This window comes from Pangasianodon hypophthalmus, chromosome 18 (genome assembly GCF_027358585.1).
Source record: "Pangasianodon hypophthalmus isolate fPanHyp1 chromosome 18, fPanHyp1.pri, whole genome shotgun sequence".
Lineage (NCBI taxonomy): Eukaryota > Metazoa > Chordata > Actinopteri > Siluriformes > Pangasiidae > Pangasianodon > Pangasianodon hypophthalmus.
The window spans coordinates 12,067-30,000 of NC_069727.1; the positions used below are offsets into that span (position 1 = coordinate 12,067).

At 43.8% G+C, this 17,934-nt stretch overlaps 1 protein-coding gene across 6 annotated transcripts in view; it reads left to right on the plus strand.

The window, feature by feature from the left end:
* Window positions 1-1,766: 1,766 nt before the first annotated feature.
* osbpl8 (oxysterol binding protein-like 8) overlaps window positions 1,767-17,934 on the plus strand; it is a 60,551-nt gene continuing 44,383 nt past the window's right edge. For 4 of the 6 annotated variants that reach the window (XM_053241752.1, XM_053241753.1, XM_053241754.1 and 1 more), the window contains exons 1-2: window positions 1,767-2,079; window positions 12,740-12,833. In XM_053241752.1, the coding sequence (XP_053097727.1) occupies window positions 12,789-12,833 (45 nt within the window). In that variant the 5' untranslated portion in view covers window positions 1,767-2,079; window positions 12,740-12,788. Of the gene's footprint in view, window positions 2,080-12,739; window positions 12,834-17,934 lie in introns of those variants that run through there. The other 2 variants (XM_034313235.2, XM_053241756.1) reach the window with 2 other exon arrangements.

The window sequence follows — 17,934 nt, forward strand, 5'->3', positions numbered from 1 at the left end:
GTGTGGTATAGTATAGTATGACTATGGTCACATTATACTGTAGCTTATACGCTGTAGTATAGTGTGCTATAGTATAGTGTGATAAAGTATAGTATGATTGTAGTCACATTATACTGTAGCTTATACGCTGTAGTATAGTGTGCTACAGTATAGTGTGGTATAATATAGTATGATTGTAGTCACATTATACTGTAGCTTATACGCTGTAGTATAGTGTGCTATAGTATAGTGTGGTATAGTATAGTATGACTATGGTCACATTATACTGTAGTTTATATGCAGTAGTATAGTGTGGTATACTATGATAGAGTATAGTCATATTATACTGTAGCTTATACGCTGTAGTATAGTGTGGTACAGTATACTGTGGTATAATATAGTATGATTGTAGTCACATTATACTGTAGTTTATACGCTGTAGTATAGTGTGCTATAGTATAGTGTGATAAAGTATAGTATGATTATGGTCACATTATACTGTAGCTTATACGCTGTAGTATAGTGTGGTATACTATGATAGAGTATAGTATGATTGTAGTCACATTATACTGTAGTTTATACGCTGTAGTATAGTGTGCTATAGTATAGTGTGATAAAGTATAGTATGATTATGGTCACATTATACTGTAGCTTATACGCTGTAGTATAGTGTGCTATAGTATAGTGTGATAAAGTATAGTATGATGTGGACACATTATACTGTAGTTTATACGCTGTAGTATAGTGTGCTATAGTATAGTGTGATAAAGTATAGTATGATTATGGTCACATTATACTGTAGCTTATACGCTGTAGTATAGTGTGCTATAGTATAGTGTGATAAAGTATAGTATGATGTGGACACATTATACTGTAGTTTATACGCTGTAGTATAGTGTGCTACAGTATAGTGTGATAAAGTATAGTATGATGTGGACACATTATACTGTAGCTTATACGCTGTAGTATAGTGTGCTACAGTATAGTGTGATAAAGTATAGTATGATTATGGTCACATTATACTGTAGCTTATACGCTGTAGTATAGTGTGGTATACTATGATAGAGTATAGTATGATGTGGACACATTATACTGTAGCTTATACGCTGTATAAGCTGTGTGCTACAGTATAGTGTCATAGTGTGCTACAGTATAGTGTCATAAAGTATAGTATGATTATGGTCACATTATACTGTAGTTTATATGCAGTAGTATAGTGTGGTATACTATGATAGAGTATAGTATGATTGTAGTCACATTATATGACCTCAACCCCACTGAACACCTTTGGGATGAACTGGAACACCGACTGCACCCCAGACCTCCTCGACATCCCAACATCAGCGCCTGACCTCACTAATGCTCTTGTAGCTGAATGAACACAAATCCCCACAGCCACGCTCCAACATCTAGTGGAAAGACTTCGCAGAAGAGTGAAGCTCATTATAACAGCAAACACAGGGGGAATAAATCCATGCATATGTGTGATGGGCAGGTGTCCACATACCTTTGGCCATATAGTGCACACACACACACACACACCCACACTATGTTACTGTATTACGATTTTTCCACAAACCTTACCTAATGCACTTTTAACTTGTTTAACTCTCGTAATTTCAATAAGACTTTTATTTTAAAAGAAGAAATGAAGCGCCGCCATGTTATTGCAGCTCCAGCCAATGGCGTTGAGTTATCGCTGCAGCTGATCCGCGGTCGGTATGAATGGTCTCCGGGTGACGTCACGGTGCGCATATCTGATCTGAGGTCAGCGATAAGAGCACACACACTGCGAGTGGAGAGACAGGAAGAGCTGCGCAGCGTCTGAAAACACACACACACACACACACACACTCTCTCTCTGTTACACACACGTTTACAGTGTTTCACATTAAAGCGGACATTAAACGGTAACATTTCACACCGAGGGGAATTTAATATCCGCCATGATGAAGATAAAGATGATGATAATAGTGTAATGATTAACTGCCTCCTCCGCGCGCGCAGCTCCGGATAAGTGGCAGAAATATAAATTTCAGTTTCAGCTCTGATCATCTGTATTTCTGTGATTAATGCAGAAACTTCAGACAGAAAATGGCGGTATGTAAAGTGACTTTAACACTGTGGTGGTGTTTATGATCTGTGTGTTTGCTTCATTCTCAATGTTTAATCCAGCTGTTTGTGTAGAGCTTCATCTCTGTTTACATTTTACAGCTCTTCATCTGAACTTCCAACATAAACAACGTAAACACATGCAACAAATACAATCCTCATTCATTCATTATTACAGCGCGCGCGCGTGTCTTAATTTAGGTCCTCATTATATTTCTTTTCTTTATAATGTATCTGACTAAATAATCAATAAAATTTATTACATATGTGTGTAATTGTGGGGTTTGATTTAAAATGTAACAATGGGTCTAATGGAAGAGCGTTCGGGTCGTGTTCTAATGGAAGAGCGTTCGGGTCGTGTCCTAATGGAAGAGCGTTCGGGTCGTGTCCTAATGGAAGAGCGTTCGGGTCGCGTTCTAATGGAAGAGCGTTCGGGTCGCGTCCTAATGGAAGAGCGTTTGGGTCGTGTTCTAATGGAAGAGAGTTCGGGTCGTGTCCTAATGGAAGAGCGTTCGGGTCGTGTCCTAATGGAAGAGCGTTCGGGTCGTGTCCTAATGGAAGAGCGTTCGGGTCGTGTCCTAATGGAAGAGCGTTCGGGTCGCGTCCTAATGGAAGAGAGTTCGGGTCGTGTCCTAATGGAAGAGAGTTCGGGTCGCGTCCTAATGGAAGTGCGTTCGGGTCGTGTCCTAATGGAAGAGCGTTCGGGTCGCGTCCTAATGGAAGAGAGTTCGGGTCGTGTTCTAATGGAAGAGCGTTCGGGTCGTGTTCTAATGGAAGAGCGTTCGGGTCGCGTCCTAATGGAAGAGAGTTCGGGTCGTGTTCTAATGGAAGAGCGTTCGGGTCGTGTTCTAATGGAAGAGCGTTCGGGTCGTGTTCTAATGGAAGAGCGTTTGGGTCGCGTCCTAATGGAAGAGCGTTCGGGTCGTGTCCTAATGGAAGAGCGTTTGGGTCGTGTTCTAATGGAAGAGCGTTCGGGTCGTGTTCTAATGGAAGAGCGTTCGGGTCGCGTCCTAATGGAAGAGCGTTCGGGTCGTGTTCTAATGGAAGAGCGTTCGGGTCGTGTTCTAATGGAAGAGCGTTCGGGTCGTGTCCTAATGGAAGAGCGTTCGGGTCGTGTTCTAATGGAAGAGCGTTCGGGTCGTGTTCTAATGGAAGAGCGTTCGGGTCGTGTCCTAATGGAAGAGCGTTTGGGTCGTGTTCTAATGGAAGAGCGTTCGGGTCGCGTCCTAATGGAAGAGCGTTTGGGTCGCGTCCTAATGGAAGAGCGTTTGGGTCGTGTTCTAATGGAAGAGCGTTCGGGTCGTGTCCTAATGGAAGAGCGTTCGGGTCGTGTCCTAATCGAAGAGCGTTCGGGTCGTGTCCTAATCGAAGAGCGTTCGGGTCGTGTCCTAATGGAAGAGCGTTCGGGTCGCGTCCTAATGGAAGAGCGTTCGGGTCGCGTTCTAATGGAAGAGCGTTCGGGTCGTGTTCTAATGGAAGAGCGTTCGGGTCGTGTCCTAATGGAAGAGCGTTTGGGTCGTGTTCTAATGGAAGAGCGTTCGGGTCGTGTTCTAATGGAAGAGCGTTCGGGTCGTGTCCTAATGGAAGAGCGTTTGGGTCGTGTTCTAATGGAAGAGCGTTCGGGTCGTGTTCTAATGGAAGAGCGTTCGGGTCGTGTCCTAATGGAAGAGCGTTTGGGTCGTGTTCTAATGGAAGAGCGTTCGGGTCGCGTCCTAATGGAAGAGCGTTTGGGTCGTGTCCTAATGGAAGAGCGTTTGGGTCGTGTTCTAATGGAAGAGCGTTCGGGTCGTGTCCTAATGGAAGAGCGTTCGGGTCGTGTTCTAATGGAAGAGCGTTCGGGTCGTGTTCTAATGGAAGAGCGTTCGGGTCGTGTTCTAATGGAAGTGTGTTCGGGTCGTGTCCTAATGGAAGAGCGTTCGGGTCGTGTCCTAATGGAAGAGCGTTCGGGTCGTGTTCTAATGGAAGAGCGTTCGGGTCGTGTTCTAATGGAAGAGCGTTTGGGTCGTGTTCTAATGGAAGAGCGTTCGGGTCGTGTCCTAATGGAAGAGCGTTCGGGTCGTGTCCTAATGGAAGAGCGTTCGGGTCGTGTTCTAATGGAAGAGCGTTCGGGTCGTGTCCTAATGGAAGAGCGTTTGGGTCGTGTCCTAATGGAAGAGCGTTTGGGTCGCGTCCTAATGGAAGAGCGTTCGGGTCGCGTCCTAATGGAAGAGCGTTCGGGTCGCGTCCTAATGGAAGAGCGTTCGGGTCGTGTTCTAATGGAAGAGCGTTCGGGTCGTGTCCTAATGGAAGAGCGTTTGGGTCGTGTCCTAATGGAAGAGCGTTTGGGTCGCGTCCTAATGGAAGAGCGTTCGGGTCGCGTCCTAATGGAAGAGCGTTCGGGTCGCGTCCTAATGGAAGAGCGTTCGGGTCGTGTTCTAATGGAAGAGCGTTCGGGTCGTGTCCTAATGGAAGAGCGTTTGGGTCGCGTCCTAATGGAAGAGCGTTCGGGTCGCGTCCTAATGGAAGAGCGTTCGGGTCGCGTCCTAATGGAAGAGCGTTCGGGTCGTGTTCTAATGGAAGAGCGTTCGGGTCGCGTCCTAATGGAAGAGCGTTCGGGTCGCGTCCTAATGGAAGAGCGTTCGGGTCGCGTCCTAATGGAAGAGCGTTCGGGTCGCGTTCTAATGGAAGAGCGTTCGGGTCGCGTCCTAATGGAAGAGCGTTCGGGTCGTGTCCTAATGGAAGAGCGTTCGGGTCGCGTCCTAATGGAAGAGCGTTCGGGTCGCGTTCTAATGGAAGAGCGTTCGGGTCGTGTATCTAATGGAAGAGCGTTCGGGTTGTGTCCTAATGGAAGAGCGTTCGGGTCGTGTTCTAATGGAAGAGCGTTCGGGTCGTGTTCTAATGGAAGAGCGTTCGGGTCGTGTCCTAATGGAAGAGCGTTCGGGTCGTGTTCTAATGGAAGAGCGTTCGGGTCGCGTCCTAATGGAAGAGCGTTCGGGTCGTGTTCTAATGGAAGAGCGTTCGGGTCGTGTTCTAATGGAAGAGCGTTCGGGTCGTGTCCTAATGGAAGAGCGTTCGGGTCGCGTCCTAATGGAAGTGCGTTCGGGTCGCGTCCTAATGGAAGTGCGTTCGGGTCGCGTCCTAATGGAAGAGCGTTCGGGTCGCGTCCTAATGGAAGAGCGTTCGGGTCGCGTCCTAATGGAAGAGCGTTCGGGTCGTGTATCTAATGGAAGAGCGTTCGGGTCGCGTCCTAATGGAAGAGAGTTCGGGTCGTGTTCTAATGGAAGAGCGTTCGGGTCGCGTCCTAATGGAAGAGCGTTCGGGTCGTGTTCTAATGGAAGAGCGTTCGGGTCGCGTCCTAATGGAAGAGCGTTCGGGTCGTGTTCTAATGGAAGAGCGTTCGGGTCGTGTTCTAATGGAAGAGCGTTCGGGTCGTGTTCTAATGGAAGAGCGTTCGGGTCGCGTCCTAATGGAAGAGCGTTCGGGTCGCGTCCTAATGGAAGAGCGTTCGGGTCGCGTCCTAATGGAAGAGCGTTCGGGTCGCGTCCTAATGGAAGAGCGTTCGGGTCGCGTCCTAATGGAAGAGCGTTCGGGTCGTGTTCTAATGGAAGAGCGTTCGGGTCGTGTCCTAATGGAAGAGCGTTCGGGTCGTGTCCTAATGGAAGAGCGTTCGGGTCGTGTCCTAATGGAAGAGCGTTCGGGTCGCGTCCTAATGGAAGAGCGTTCGGGTCGCGTCCTAATGGAAGAGCGTTCGGGTCGTGTATCTAATGGAAGAGCGTTCGGGTCGCGTCCTAATGGAAGAGCGTTCGGGTCGCGTTCTAATGGAAGAGCGTTCGGGTCGTGTATCTAATGGAAGAGCGTTCGGGTCGTGTCCTAATGGAAGAGCGTTCGGGTCGTGTCCTAATGGAAGAGCGTTCGGGTCGTGTCCTAATGGAAGAGCGTTCGGGTCGTGTTCTAATGGAAGAGCGTTCGGGTCGTGTTCTAATGGAAGAGCGTTCGGGTCGTGTCCTAATGGAAGAGCGTTCGGGTCGCGTTCTAATGGAAGAGCGTTCGGGTCGCGTCCTAATGGAAGAGCGTTCGGGTCGCGTCCTAATGGAAGAGCGTTCGGGTCGTGTCCTAATGGAAGAGCGTTCGGGTCGCGTCCTAATGGAAGAGCGTTCGGGTCGCGTCCTAATGGAAGAGCGTTCGGGTCGCGTCCTAATGGAAGAGCGTTCGGGTCGCGTCCTAATGGAAGAGCGTTCGGGTCGCGTCCTAATGGAAGAGCGTTCGGGTCGCGTCCTAATGGAAGAGCGTTCGGGTCGCGTCCTAATGGAAGAGCGTTCGGGTCGCGTCCTAATGGAAGTGCGTTCGGGTCGCGTCCTAATGGAAGAGCGTTCGGGTCGCGTCCTAATGGAAGAGCGTTCGGGTCGCGTCCTAATGGAAGAGCGTTCGGGTCGCGTCCTAATGGAAGTGCGTTCGGGTCGCGTCCTAATGGAAGAGCGTTCGGGTCGCGTCCTAATGGAAGAGCGTTCGGGTCGCGTCCTAATGGAAGTGCGTTCGGGTCGCGTCCTAATGGAAGAGCGTTCGGGTCGCGTCCTAATGGAAGAGCGTTTGGGTCGTGTCTTTCTATTTGGGGAATTTTTCTTATTGATTTGTTTAACTTGTCTCAACATGTCCTTGGTCCTTCACATGAGCTTGGACACACGGTCCCCTCCAAAAGTATTGGAACAGCAAGGTCAATTCTTTTGTTTTTGCCATACACTGAAGACATTTGGGTTTGAGATCAAAAGATGAGAACTATATCAAAATATGAATATGCTCTCACAATGTTTCTGTCAGTTAGATTCTGAAAGAAAGTTCAGTTACCTATCAGAGCTCTGTAGAAGCAGCTAGGGCAAAATACTTTTTTGTCTAATACAGTAAATGAAATTCTGAACCTTGCTGTCCCAGGTGTTCCAGAGGCCACTGTTGAAACCGCAGAATTCTTAAAATCCTTTATTGCTAAGATTAAAAATATGAGGTAACTGATTTCAGCTTCAGTTCACAGTCTCTGTGATTTACTAATCTGTTCTGCCTTCCTAAACCAGTTTGAGCCTTTGTCACTGTCCAGTCTGACAGATCTAATCTTACACACGAGGCCTTCTACCTGGATGCAGTCCACACACTTCTTAGAGATGTGCTGCATGTTGGTGTTTATTATCCTATCCATAATAAACAGCTGCCTAGCAAGTAGTTCTGTTATATCTTGTTTTAAACATGCATTCATCCAGTCTTTTATCAAAAAGCCCGGTCTAGATCCATCTCAATAGTTTCAGACTAGTCTCTAAGCTACCTTTTATTTCAGAAGTTTTGGAAAAAGTTAATCAGCTTTCCTCAACTCCAGGTGAAAATAATATTTTGGAGAAATTAGGATTTGGTTCTGAAGCACACCTCAGCACAGAATCCATCCTCCACAAATTATCTAATGATCTTCTTTTAACTGTAGATTCTGGAAAGTGTGCTATTTTAATTTTACTGGTCCTCAGCAGCTTTGGATAAAGTGGATCTTACTATTCTTCTGGATGGATTTAATTGTATTGTTGGCATCCCGGGGACTGCTCTAAAGTGGTTTGCATCCTACCTCAAAGACGGTACATTTTCTGTGGGGATTGATAATTTCTCTTCTTCCTCAGCAGCAATCACCAGTGGTGTACTTCAGGGCTCCATCCTGGACCCTCTGCTGTACCTTGAATCTTTCGTAAATACGACATTTCCTACCATTTTTATGCTGATGAAACACACTGTATCTGCTATGGAAACCTGGAGAAAAAGGCTCTCTACAAATCCTCTTAGACTGTCTCATATGTTTAAAAACTTTCTCCACTTAAATAATGACAAGACAGAAGTGATTATATTTAATGAAATAAAACAAAACCACCATCTGTCTTTTTTCAGATGTTTGTGTTCTTCATTTCCATACACACTCTGCAGTTGCCTTATAATACACACACACACACACACACCATGATTTTGGAGTTTAAAGTACAAGAGAAACATTTGACTTTCAAATATTCGTTCCATTCCTCTGAGTGTTTTGGTTTTGCAGGGTGCTCTTGTGTAGTTTGTTACGTAGTGTTTTGCGTAATGTATTGCGTAGTGTGTTGCGTAATGGGTTACGTAGTGTGTTGCATATTATATTGTATTATTCCTATGGTAAATATGTTGCTTTATTTACATGTGCCACATTATAGTGCGTAAGATTTATTATACAGTCTATCGTCAAGTCTTTACATGAATATTTATATGAACAGTGTGCACTTAAGCTGGCATGGACTCCACAAGCTTGTTCCATTTTTATCTCAAATCCATGGAAGTTTCATCTGAACACATGCTTTAGATTAGACGTGAGAAAATATATATGTGTGTGTGTGTGTGAGCTAGCTTTGGGAAAGCCAGACTTCTTGCTGCATGACCTCTGGTGGACAGTGTGTCTCCTCCTGACTTCTGCTGGACAGTGTGTCTCCTCCTGACTTCTGCTGGACAGTGTGTCTCCTCCTGACTTCTGGTGGACAGTGTGTCTCCTCCAGACCTCTGCTGGACTGTTTGTCTCCTCCAGACTTCTGGTGGATGGTGTGTCTCCTTTTGACTGTACATCATAGGACAAACCATAAAACCATAGTGTATTAGTTTTTTTTTGTTTATTTTTCATGTGTGTGTGTCAGATTACAGATTGTCTGCGTGGGTGGCTTCTGTTTGGCCCCTTAATTGTGTAAAGTAAAATGAGTGTGTGCGTTTGTGTGTGTGTTTCTCAGCAGCTGTGTAAATATTAAACCCTGATGTACAGTTGCTCTCAGTTTTTGTACCTTACTGTCCCTCTGCTGAATATAGGAACTTGTCTGTCCCACACTGAACGTCGTGTCTCAAACCACCTTCAAACCACAAAGCGCAGAGGTTAAGAAACTGTCAGTAAGGATCTCTGTGCTGTGTCGATTAGCATATTAGCATTCGACTAGTAGTTTGCTAACAGATTGTGAATGCTTTGCTCTGCCTCCACTATTCCTCCCTCAACCTTTACTCGGGCTCCACCTCCACCACCAGCACTACTGTGCTTCCAACCATATTTCTGCCTCCATGCAGTGGGATGTAGTCTTGTAGTGTTTGTTCCGATGATGCAGTGGGATGTAGTCTTGTAGTGTTTGTTCTGATGACGCAGTGGGATGTGGTCTTGTAGTGTTTGTTCCGATGACGCAGTGGGATGTAGTCTTGTAGCGTTTGTTCCGATGACGCAGTGGGATGTGGTCTTGTAGTGTTTGTTCTGATGACGCAGTGGGATGTAGTCTTGTAGTGTTTGTTCTGATGACGCAGTGGGATGTGGTCTTGTAGTGTTTGTTCTGATGACGCAGTGGGATGTAGTCTTGTAGCGTTTGTTCTGATGACGCAGTGGGATGTAGTCTTGTAGTGTTTGTTCTGATGACGCAGTGGGATGATGCAGTGGGATGTAGTCTTGTAGTGTTTGTTCCGATGACACAGTGGGATGTAGTCTTGTAGTGTTTGTTCTGATGATGCAGTGGGATGTAGTCTTGTAGTGTTTGTTCTGATGATGCAGTGGGATGTAGTCTTGTAGTGTTTGTTCCGATGATGCAGTGGGATGTAGTCTTGTAGTGTTTGTTCCGATGATGCAGTGGGATGTAGTCTTGTAGTGTTTGTTCTGATGACGCAGTGGGATGTAGTCTTGTAGTGTTTGTTCTGATGATGCAGTGGGATGATGCAGTGGGATGTGGTCTTGTAGTGTTTGTTCTGATGACGCAGTGGGATGTAGTCTTGTAGCGTTTGTTCCGATGACGCAGTGGGATGTAGTCTTGTAGTGTTTGTTCTGATGACGCAGTGGGATGTAGTCTTGTAGTGTTTGTTCTGATGACGCAGTGGGATGTAGTCTTGTAGTGTTTGTTCTGATGACGCAGTGGGATGTAGTCTTGTAGTGTTTGTTCTGATGACGCAGTGGGATGTAGTCTTGTAGTGTTTGTTCTGATGACGCAGTGGGATGATGCAGTGGGATGTAGTCTTGTAGTGTTTGTTCTGATGACGCAGTGGGATGTAGTCTTGTAGTGTTTGTTCTGATGACACAGTGGGATGTGGTCTTGTAGTGTTTGTTCTGATGATGCAGTGGGATGTAGTCTTGTAGTGTTTGTTCTGATGACGCAGTGGGATGTAGTCTTGTAGTGTTTGTTCCGATGACGCAGTGGGATTTGGTCTTGTAGTGTTTGTTCCGATGATGCAGTGGGATGTAGTCTTGTAGTGTTTGTTCCGATGATGCAGTGGGATGTAGTCTTGTAGTGTTTGTTCTGATGATGCAGTGGGATGTAGTCTTGTAGTGTTTGTTCCGATGACGCAGTGGGATGTAGTCTTGTAGTGTTTGTTCCGATGATGCAGTGGGATGTAGTCTTGTAGTGTTTGTTCCAATGACACAGTGGGATGTAGTCTTGTAGTGTTTCTTCCGATGACGCAGTGGGATGTAGTCTTGTAGTGTTTGTTCTGATGACACAGTGGGATGTAGTCTTGTAGTGTTTGTTCTGATGACGCAGTGGGATGTGGTCTTGTAGTGTTTGTTCCGATGACGCAGTGGGATGTAGTCTTGTAGTGTTTGTTCTGATGACGCAGTGGGATGTAGTCTTGTAGTGTTTTTTCTGATGACACAGTGGGATGTGGTCTTGTAGTGTTTGTTCCGATGACGCAGTGGGATGTAGTCTTGTAGTGTTTATTCTGATGATGCAGTGGGATGTAGTCTTGTAGTGTTTGTTCTGATGACGCAGTGGGATGATGCAGTGGGATGTAGTCTTGTAGTGTTTGTTCTGATGACGCAGTGGGATGTGGTCTTGTAGTGTTTGTTCTGATGACACAGTGGGATGTGGTCTTGTAGTGTTTGTTCTGATGACGCAGTGGGATGATGCAGTGGGATGTAGTCTTGTAGTGTTTGTTCCGATGATGCAGTGGGATGTGGTCTTGTAGTGTTTGTTCCGATGACGCAGTGGGATGTAGTCTTGTAGTGTTTGTTCTGATGACGCAGTGGGATGTAGTCTTGTAGTGTTTGTTCTGATGACACAGTGGGATGTGGTCTTGTAGTGTTTGTTCCGATGACGCAGTGGGATGTAGTCTTGTAGTGTTTATTCTGATGATGCAGTGGGATGTAGTCTTGTAGTGTTTGTCCCGATGACACAGTGGGATGTAGTCTTGTAGTGTTTGTTCTGATGACGCAGTGGGATGTAGTCTTGTAGTGTTTGTTCTGATGACGCAGTGGGATGTAATCTTGTAGTGTTTGTTCCGATGACGCAGTGGGATGTAGTCTTGTAGTGTTTGTTCTGATGACGCAGTGGGATGATGCAGTGGGATGATGCAGTGGGATGTGGTCTTGTAGTGTTTGTTCCGATGATGCAGTGGGATGTAGTCTTGTAGTGTTTGTTCTGATGACGCAGTGGGATGTAGTCTTGTAGTGTTTGTTCTGATGACGCAGTGGGATGTAGTCTTGTAGTGTTTGTTCCGATGACGCAGTGGGATGTAGTCTTGTAGTGTTTGTTCCGATGATGCAGTGGGATGTAGTCTTGTAGTGTTTGTTCCGATGACACAGTGGGATGTAGTCTTGTAGTGTTTCTTCCGATGACGCAGTGGGATGTAGTCTTGTAGTGTTTGTTCTGATGACACAGTGGGATGTAGTCTTGTAGTGTTTGTTCTGATGACGCAGTGGGATGTGGTCTTGTAGTGTTTGTTCCGATGACGCAGTGGGATGTAGTCTTGTAGTGTTTGTTCTGATGACGCAGTGGGATGTAGTCTTGTAGTGTTTGTTCTGATGACACAGTGGGATGTGGTCTTGTAGTGTTTGTTCCGATGACGCAGTGGGATGTAGTCTTGTAGTGTTTATTCTGATGATGCAGTGGGATGTAGTCTTGTAGTGTTTGTTCTGATGACGCAGTGGGATGATGCAGTGGGATGTAGTCTTGTAGTGTTTGTTCTGATGACGCAGTGGGATGTGGTCTTGTAGTGTTTGTTCTGATGACACAGTGGGATGTGGTCTTGTAGTGTTTGTTCTGATGACGCAGTGGGATGATGCAGTGGGATGTAGTCTTGTAGTGTTTGTTCTGATGATGCAGTGGGATGTGGTCTTGTAGTGTTTGTTCTGATGACGCAGTGGGATGATGCATTGGGATGTAGTCTTGTAGTGTTTGTTCTGATGATGCAGTGGGATGTAGTCTTGTAGTGTTTGTTCTGATGATGCAGTGGGATGTAGTCTTGTAGTGTTTGTTCTGATGACGCAGTGGGATGATGCATTGGGATGTAGTCTTGTAGTGTTTGTTCTGATGATGCAGTGGGATGTAGTCTTGCAGTGTTTGTTCTGATGATGCAGTGGGATGTAGTCTTGCAGTGTTTGTTCTGATGATGCAGTGGGATGTAGTCTTGCAGTGTTTGTTCCGATGATGCAGTGTGATGATGCAGTGGGATTATGCAGTGTGGTGTTGTATTTTGGTGTTTGTTGTAGTGTTTACCAGTTGTAACAGAGCTGTGGTGCAATAATGTCACCTGAGCTGCATATTAGGAAGTTCCTTCTGTAAAACAGGAAGTAGGTCAGAAAGATGACCTGAATGAGCGAGTTATTTCAGGTGTGTTTTTTTGAGCCTTTGACACTGCTCTGAATGTGTGTGTGTGTGTGTGTGTGTGTTTTCAGACATGTTGAGCTTTGAGCTGCAGTAACATACTTTCTCTGGAGAAACATCATGGAACCTGGAACTGACACACAGGGAGATCCGGACAAACCTCTGGTGAGTAACACACACAGACACACACACACACACACACACACACACAAATACAGTCATATCTATGAATACACATCTATATATAAGGAGAGAACTGCTGTGTGTCTGTCTGTCTGTCTGTCTGTCTATATGTGTAAAGATAAGGAGGAAATATGTCAGTACCACACAGGAAGTCACTTTCTGTGGTGTGTATATGTATATATATGTGTGTGTGTGTGTGTATGTATATGTATATATATATATATATATATATATATATATATATGTATATATATAGTCAGGCCCATAAGTATTTGGACAGTGATACAATTTTTCATAATTTTGCCTCTGTACACCACCACAATGGATTTGAAATGAAGCACTCAAGATGTGATTGAAGTAATTGAAATATTGCATTAACCGTTTAGGAATTGCAGACATTTTTTTACAGAGTCCCTCCATTTTCCCAGGCTCAAAAGTAACCGGACAAACTAACATAATCATAAATATTAGGATTATTTCTAATACTTAGATGCAAATCCTTTGCAGTAAATGAGTATCTGTAGTCTGGACCCCATGAACATCACCAAATGCTGAGTTTCCTTCCTTGAAATGCTTTGCCAAGTCTTTACTGCAGCCGCCTTCAGTTGCTGCTTGTTTGTGGGTCATTCTGCCTTCAGTTTTGTCTTCAGTAAGTGAAAAGGATATTCTATTGGGTTGAGGAATGGCTGTAATTCCTAAACGGTTAATGCAACTCCTTGAATTAAAGCTGAAAACTTTAACTCCTTAAACTTCTTGAATTAATGCTGAAAGTCTACACTTCAATCACATCTTGATTGCTTCATTTTAAATCCACTGAGGTGGTGTACAGAGACAAAATTACAATATTAAGTACAAATACTTACGGACCTGACAGTCTATATATATATAAAAATGAGACTGATGGGGAAAAGATTCACTGCATGTGTATGTGCAGGTGCATTGTCGCGTGTGTGTTTTTCCTGATGCTTTCCTGTAGAAGCCTAAGCACTTCAGTGTAAAATCGCTGATTAACAGTCTGTCCAGGGGGAACAAACTCGCTATAAACAAGTTGATAACTTCAATAAAATAGATTTCACGTGAAAACTATAATGAATTTTCTGGTTACACAACTGCACTGTTTGTCCATGTAGTACACAGTTATAGGAGGGAACGACTTATAATCGCACTATCCGGTGTCACCCACAGTTCAACCACATGATTGTACAGTGACTATTTGCTGGTACAGAGAGGAACTTTGGAATTGAATAAAGTATTATCTGACTGGGTAAGGGGAAATTTTAATTCCAGACTTAACTAGTGCATATGACTGTGTGACAGGAATGTTTAATTCTGTGATAAATGTTAATTCTATGTATTTGGATTTTCTGTGCATGTCAGGAGAAAGTTCCATCCTTAAGCGCACTCAGAGAGTCCATCCCTCAAACAATATGTAAATGTATATTCAATTAATTCAATTTTATTTGTATAGTGATTTTAACAATGGACATTGTCAGAAAGCAGTTTTACAGAATTAAAAAAAAAATCTGGATATAAATTTAAAATTTATCCCTAATGAGGAAGCCAGAGGTGATGGTGGTGAGGAAAAACTCTCTGAGACGATATGAGGAAGAAAGCTTGAGAGGAACCAGACTCAAAAGGGACCCATCCTCATCTGGGTGACACCCGATAGTGCGATTATAAATCATTCCCTTCTGTAACTGTGTACTACATGGACAAATAGTGCAGTTGTCTAACCAGGAGCTTATTAGCAACTTATGAGTATGAGCATCAGAGTCATTTCTGAATTCATTATCGTTTTAACTTGAAGTCTGTTTTATTGAGCCGAAGTTATTAACTGTTCAGTGTTGGAGACTTGTTCGTAGCAATTGCACTCCTAAAGATATCCAAGGAAGAACATTCACGGCCAACTTTATGGATTCTAAGTGGTACCATCCACGGTAATCTCATGGTGATCTTCAGGCCGTCCATGTGGGCCATCCTCAGCAACAGCGAATGATTTTCAAGTGATGAGATCTCCAACCAGAAGTAGGGCATCAGGATGGATCAGGCAGGTCTGGAGACCAGAAGGGGTCAGGATCACTGGCATCTCAGAAGTAGCATGTGTAGCTCGACAGAGAGTGAGGGAGAGAGAGAGATGGAGAGAGAGGGAGAGATTGTTAGGTAAGCTTATTGTATCTGTTATGGTTAAGGACAATGTACTTTGCGTGCAGAGTGCAAGCAGGGACTCCGGCAAGACTAGCTATAACAGCATAACTAAAAGGGAGAGCCAGAAGCTAACACAGACAGCTAACACAGACATGAGGGAGTCCTGGGACATAAGGCAGCCAGCCATTCCACCGTCGACAAGCCTGAGTGAACGTGTGAGAGTGGGGGGGCGACAGCATCCAAACATCCCAGTTCACCACAACACTCTATGCCTGTGAAACCCTCCAGACCTGCCCCTGTACCTAAGAAAACTATTCACAAAAGGCTTGACTAAACAAATATGTTTTCAGCCGAGACTTAAACACTGAGACTGTGTCTGAGCTCCGAACACTAAGTGGAAGGCTGTTCCATAACTGTGGTGCTTTGTAAGAGAAAGCTCTACCCCCAGCTGTAGCCTTCACTATTCGAGGTACCAACAAATAGCCTGCACCTTTTGATCTGAGTAGGCATGACGGATCATAAAAGACCAAAAGTTCGCTCAGGTACTGTGGCGCGAGACCATTTATTGCTTTATAGGTTAATAGTAGTATTTTATTATCAATACGAAATTTGACTGGGAGCCAATGCAGTGTGGATAAGATAGGGGTGATGTGGTCATATCTTCTGGTTCTAGTAAGGACTCTCGCTGCTGCATTCTGGACTAACTGGAGCTTGTTTATGCATCTACTGGAACATCCAGACAGTAAGGCATTACAGTAATCCAACCTAGAGGTAACAAAAGCATGAACTAATTTTTCTGCATTGTGTAGTGACAATATATTTCTTATTTTAGCAATATTTCTGAGATGAAAGAAAGCAATCCTAGTGATATTATCTACATGAGCTTCAAAAGAAAGACTAGAGTCGATAATCACACCAAGGTCTTTTACTGCTGCACATGATGAAACAGAAAGGCCACCCAGAGTTATTATGTAATCAGAAAGCTTACTTCTAGCTGCATGTGGTCCTAGTACAAGTACTTCTGTCTTGTCAGAATTAAGTAAGAGAAAGTTAATAAACATCCAGTTTCTAATGTCTTTTACACATTCCTCAACTTTATTAAGCTGGTGTCTGTCATCTGGCTTTGCTGAAACATACAACTGTGTGTCATCAGCGTAACAGTGGAAGCTAATACCATGCTTACGAATAATTTTACCTAGAGGTAGCATATATAGAGAAAAGAGCAGTGGGCCTAAAACAGAGCCTTGTGGAACACCAAACTTTACCTTAGTATGAGAAGAGAAGTCACTATTTACATCTACAAACTGATAACGATCAGTCAAATAAGACCTGAGCCAGGAAAGGGCCATTCCCTTAATGCCTACTACATTTTCTAGTCTATTGAGGAGAATAGCATGATCAATAGTATCAAAAGCTGCACTAAGGTCAAGCAGCACAAGCAAGGAGACACAACCCTGATCAGAGGCCAGTAGTAGGTCATTTACCACTTTAACCAGCGCTGTCTCTGTGCTATGATGAGGCCTAAATCCTGACTGATACATTTCATGAATGTTATTCCTATGTAAGTATGAGCATAGCTGCTGTGCTACAACCTTTTCTAGGACCTTGGAGATAAAGGGGAGGTTTGGTATTGGTCTATAGTTAGACAGCTGACAGGGGTCAAGGTCAGGTTTTTTAATCAGGGGCTTGATAACTGCTAATTTAAAAGATTTAGGTACATAGCCAATGCTAAGGGAAGAATTGATTATCTTTAAAAGAGGTTTGATTGTTTCAGGAATTATCTGTTTGAGGAAACAAGTAGGTAAAGGATCTAGCATACAGGTTGATGATTTTGATGATGAAATTAGAGAAATTAGTTCAGTCTCTTCAAGGGGAGTAAAACGTTGTAACTGTTGATCTGATATTATTATATTATCATCTACAGGGTTAGTTATAAAACTGTCCAGTTTTAAATTAATAGTCTGAATTTCTAGCCTGATATTTTCAATTTTACCATTGAAAAAATTCATGAAGTCATCGCTGCTATATAATGATTGTGTGCGTGTTTCTATTGTGGTCTTATTCCTAGTTAATTTTGCTACAGTATTAAATAAGAATCTAGGATTATTTTTGTTATCTTCAATTAGGGTGGAGAGATACACTGATCTAGCAGCACTAAGAGCTTTCTTATAGCTCAAAAGGCTCTCCTTCCATGCTATTTGAAATACTACCGATTTAGTTTGACGCCATTTACGTTCTAGTTTTCGAGTGGTCTGTTTTAAAGTTCGTGTGTGATCGATATACCAGGGTGCTAGCTTTTTCTCCCTAATTATTTTTCTTTTAAGTGGAGCTACCTTATCTAGAATGCAGTGGAACTTTGACTCTAAGTATTCAGTCGCCTGATCAAGTTCTGTGGGGTTAGACAGTGATCCAATCGTAGTTGAAGCTATGGAGCTTGGTATAAGGGCTGGCTAATTTAGTATTTTAGCATTTAGCTTTTGCCCTCTTGGACATTCAAACATGTAAAACCCAAGGCATAGCACTAAAGCACATGACATGTGGCTCATTAAGATTAATGACAATTAGGTTTCACAATTGACAATTGTGCTTGTTACAGCAGCTAGCGTCAGAACTCCATGTCTCCTTGGCTAATGTTAGCATTTTAGCATTTTACTGACATGAAGCCTATACTAACAAGTCCGGAATGAAGTGCATTTGCAGTTTTTTTAGATGTTTTTTTCAGCTACATAATACAAACCATGGCTTAAACCATTATTTATTGTTATTTATCATGTTCTGCATATTTACCAGGTAATTTGTATATTTTGGAAATGTAAAAAAATCTATTGTTGCTCCTTTAATTGTGCACTAGTGAATAATTAGTATGTCATGAACAACTGATGTCTTAAAGTAGCTGAACAGAGAATCACGATTATTAAATTCAGAGGTTGTGTTTAGT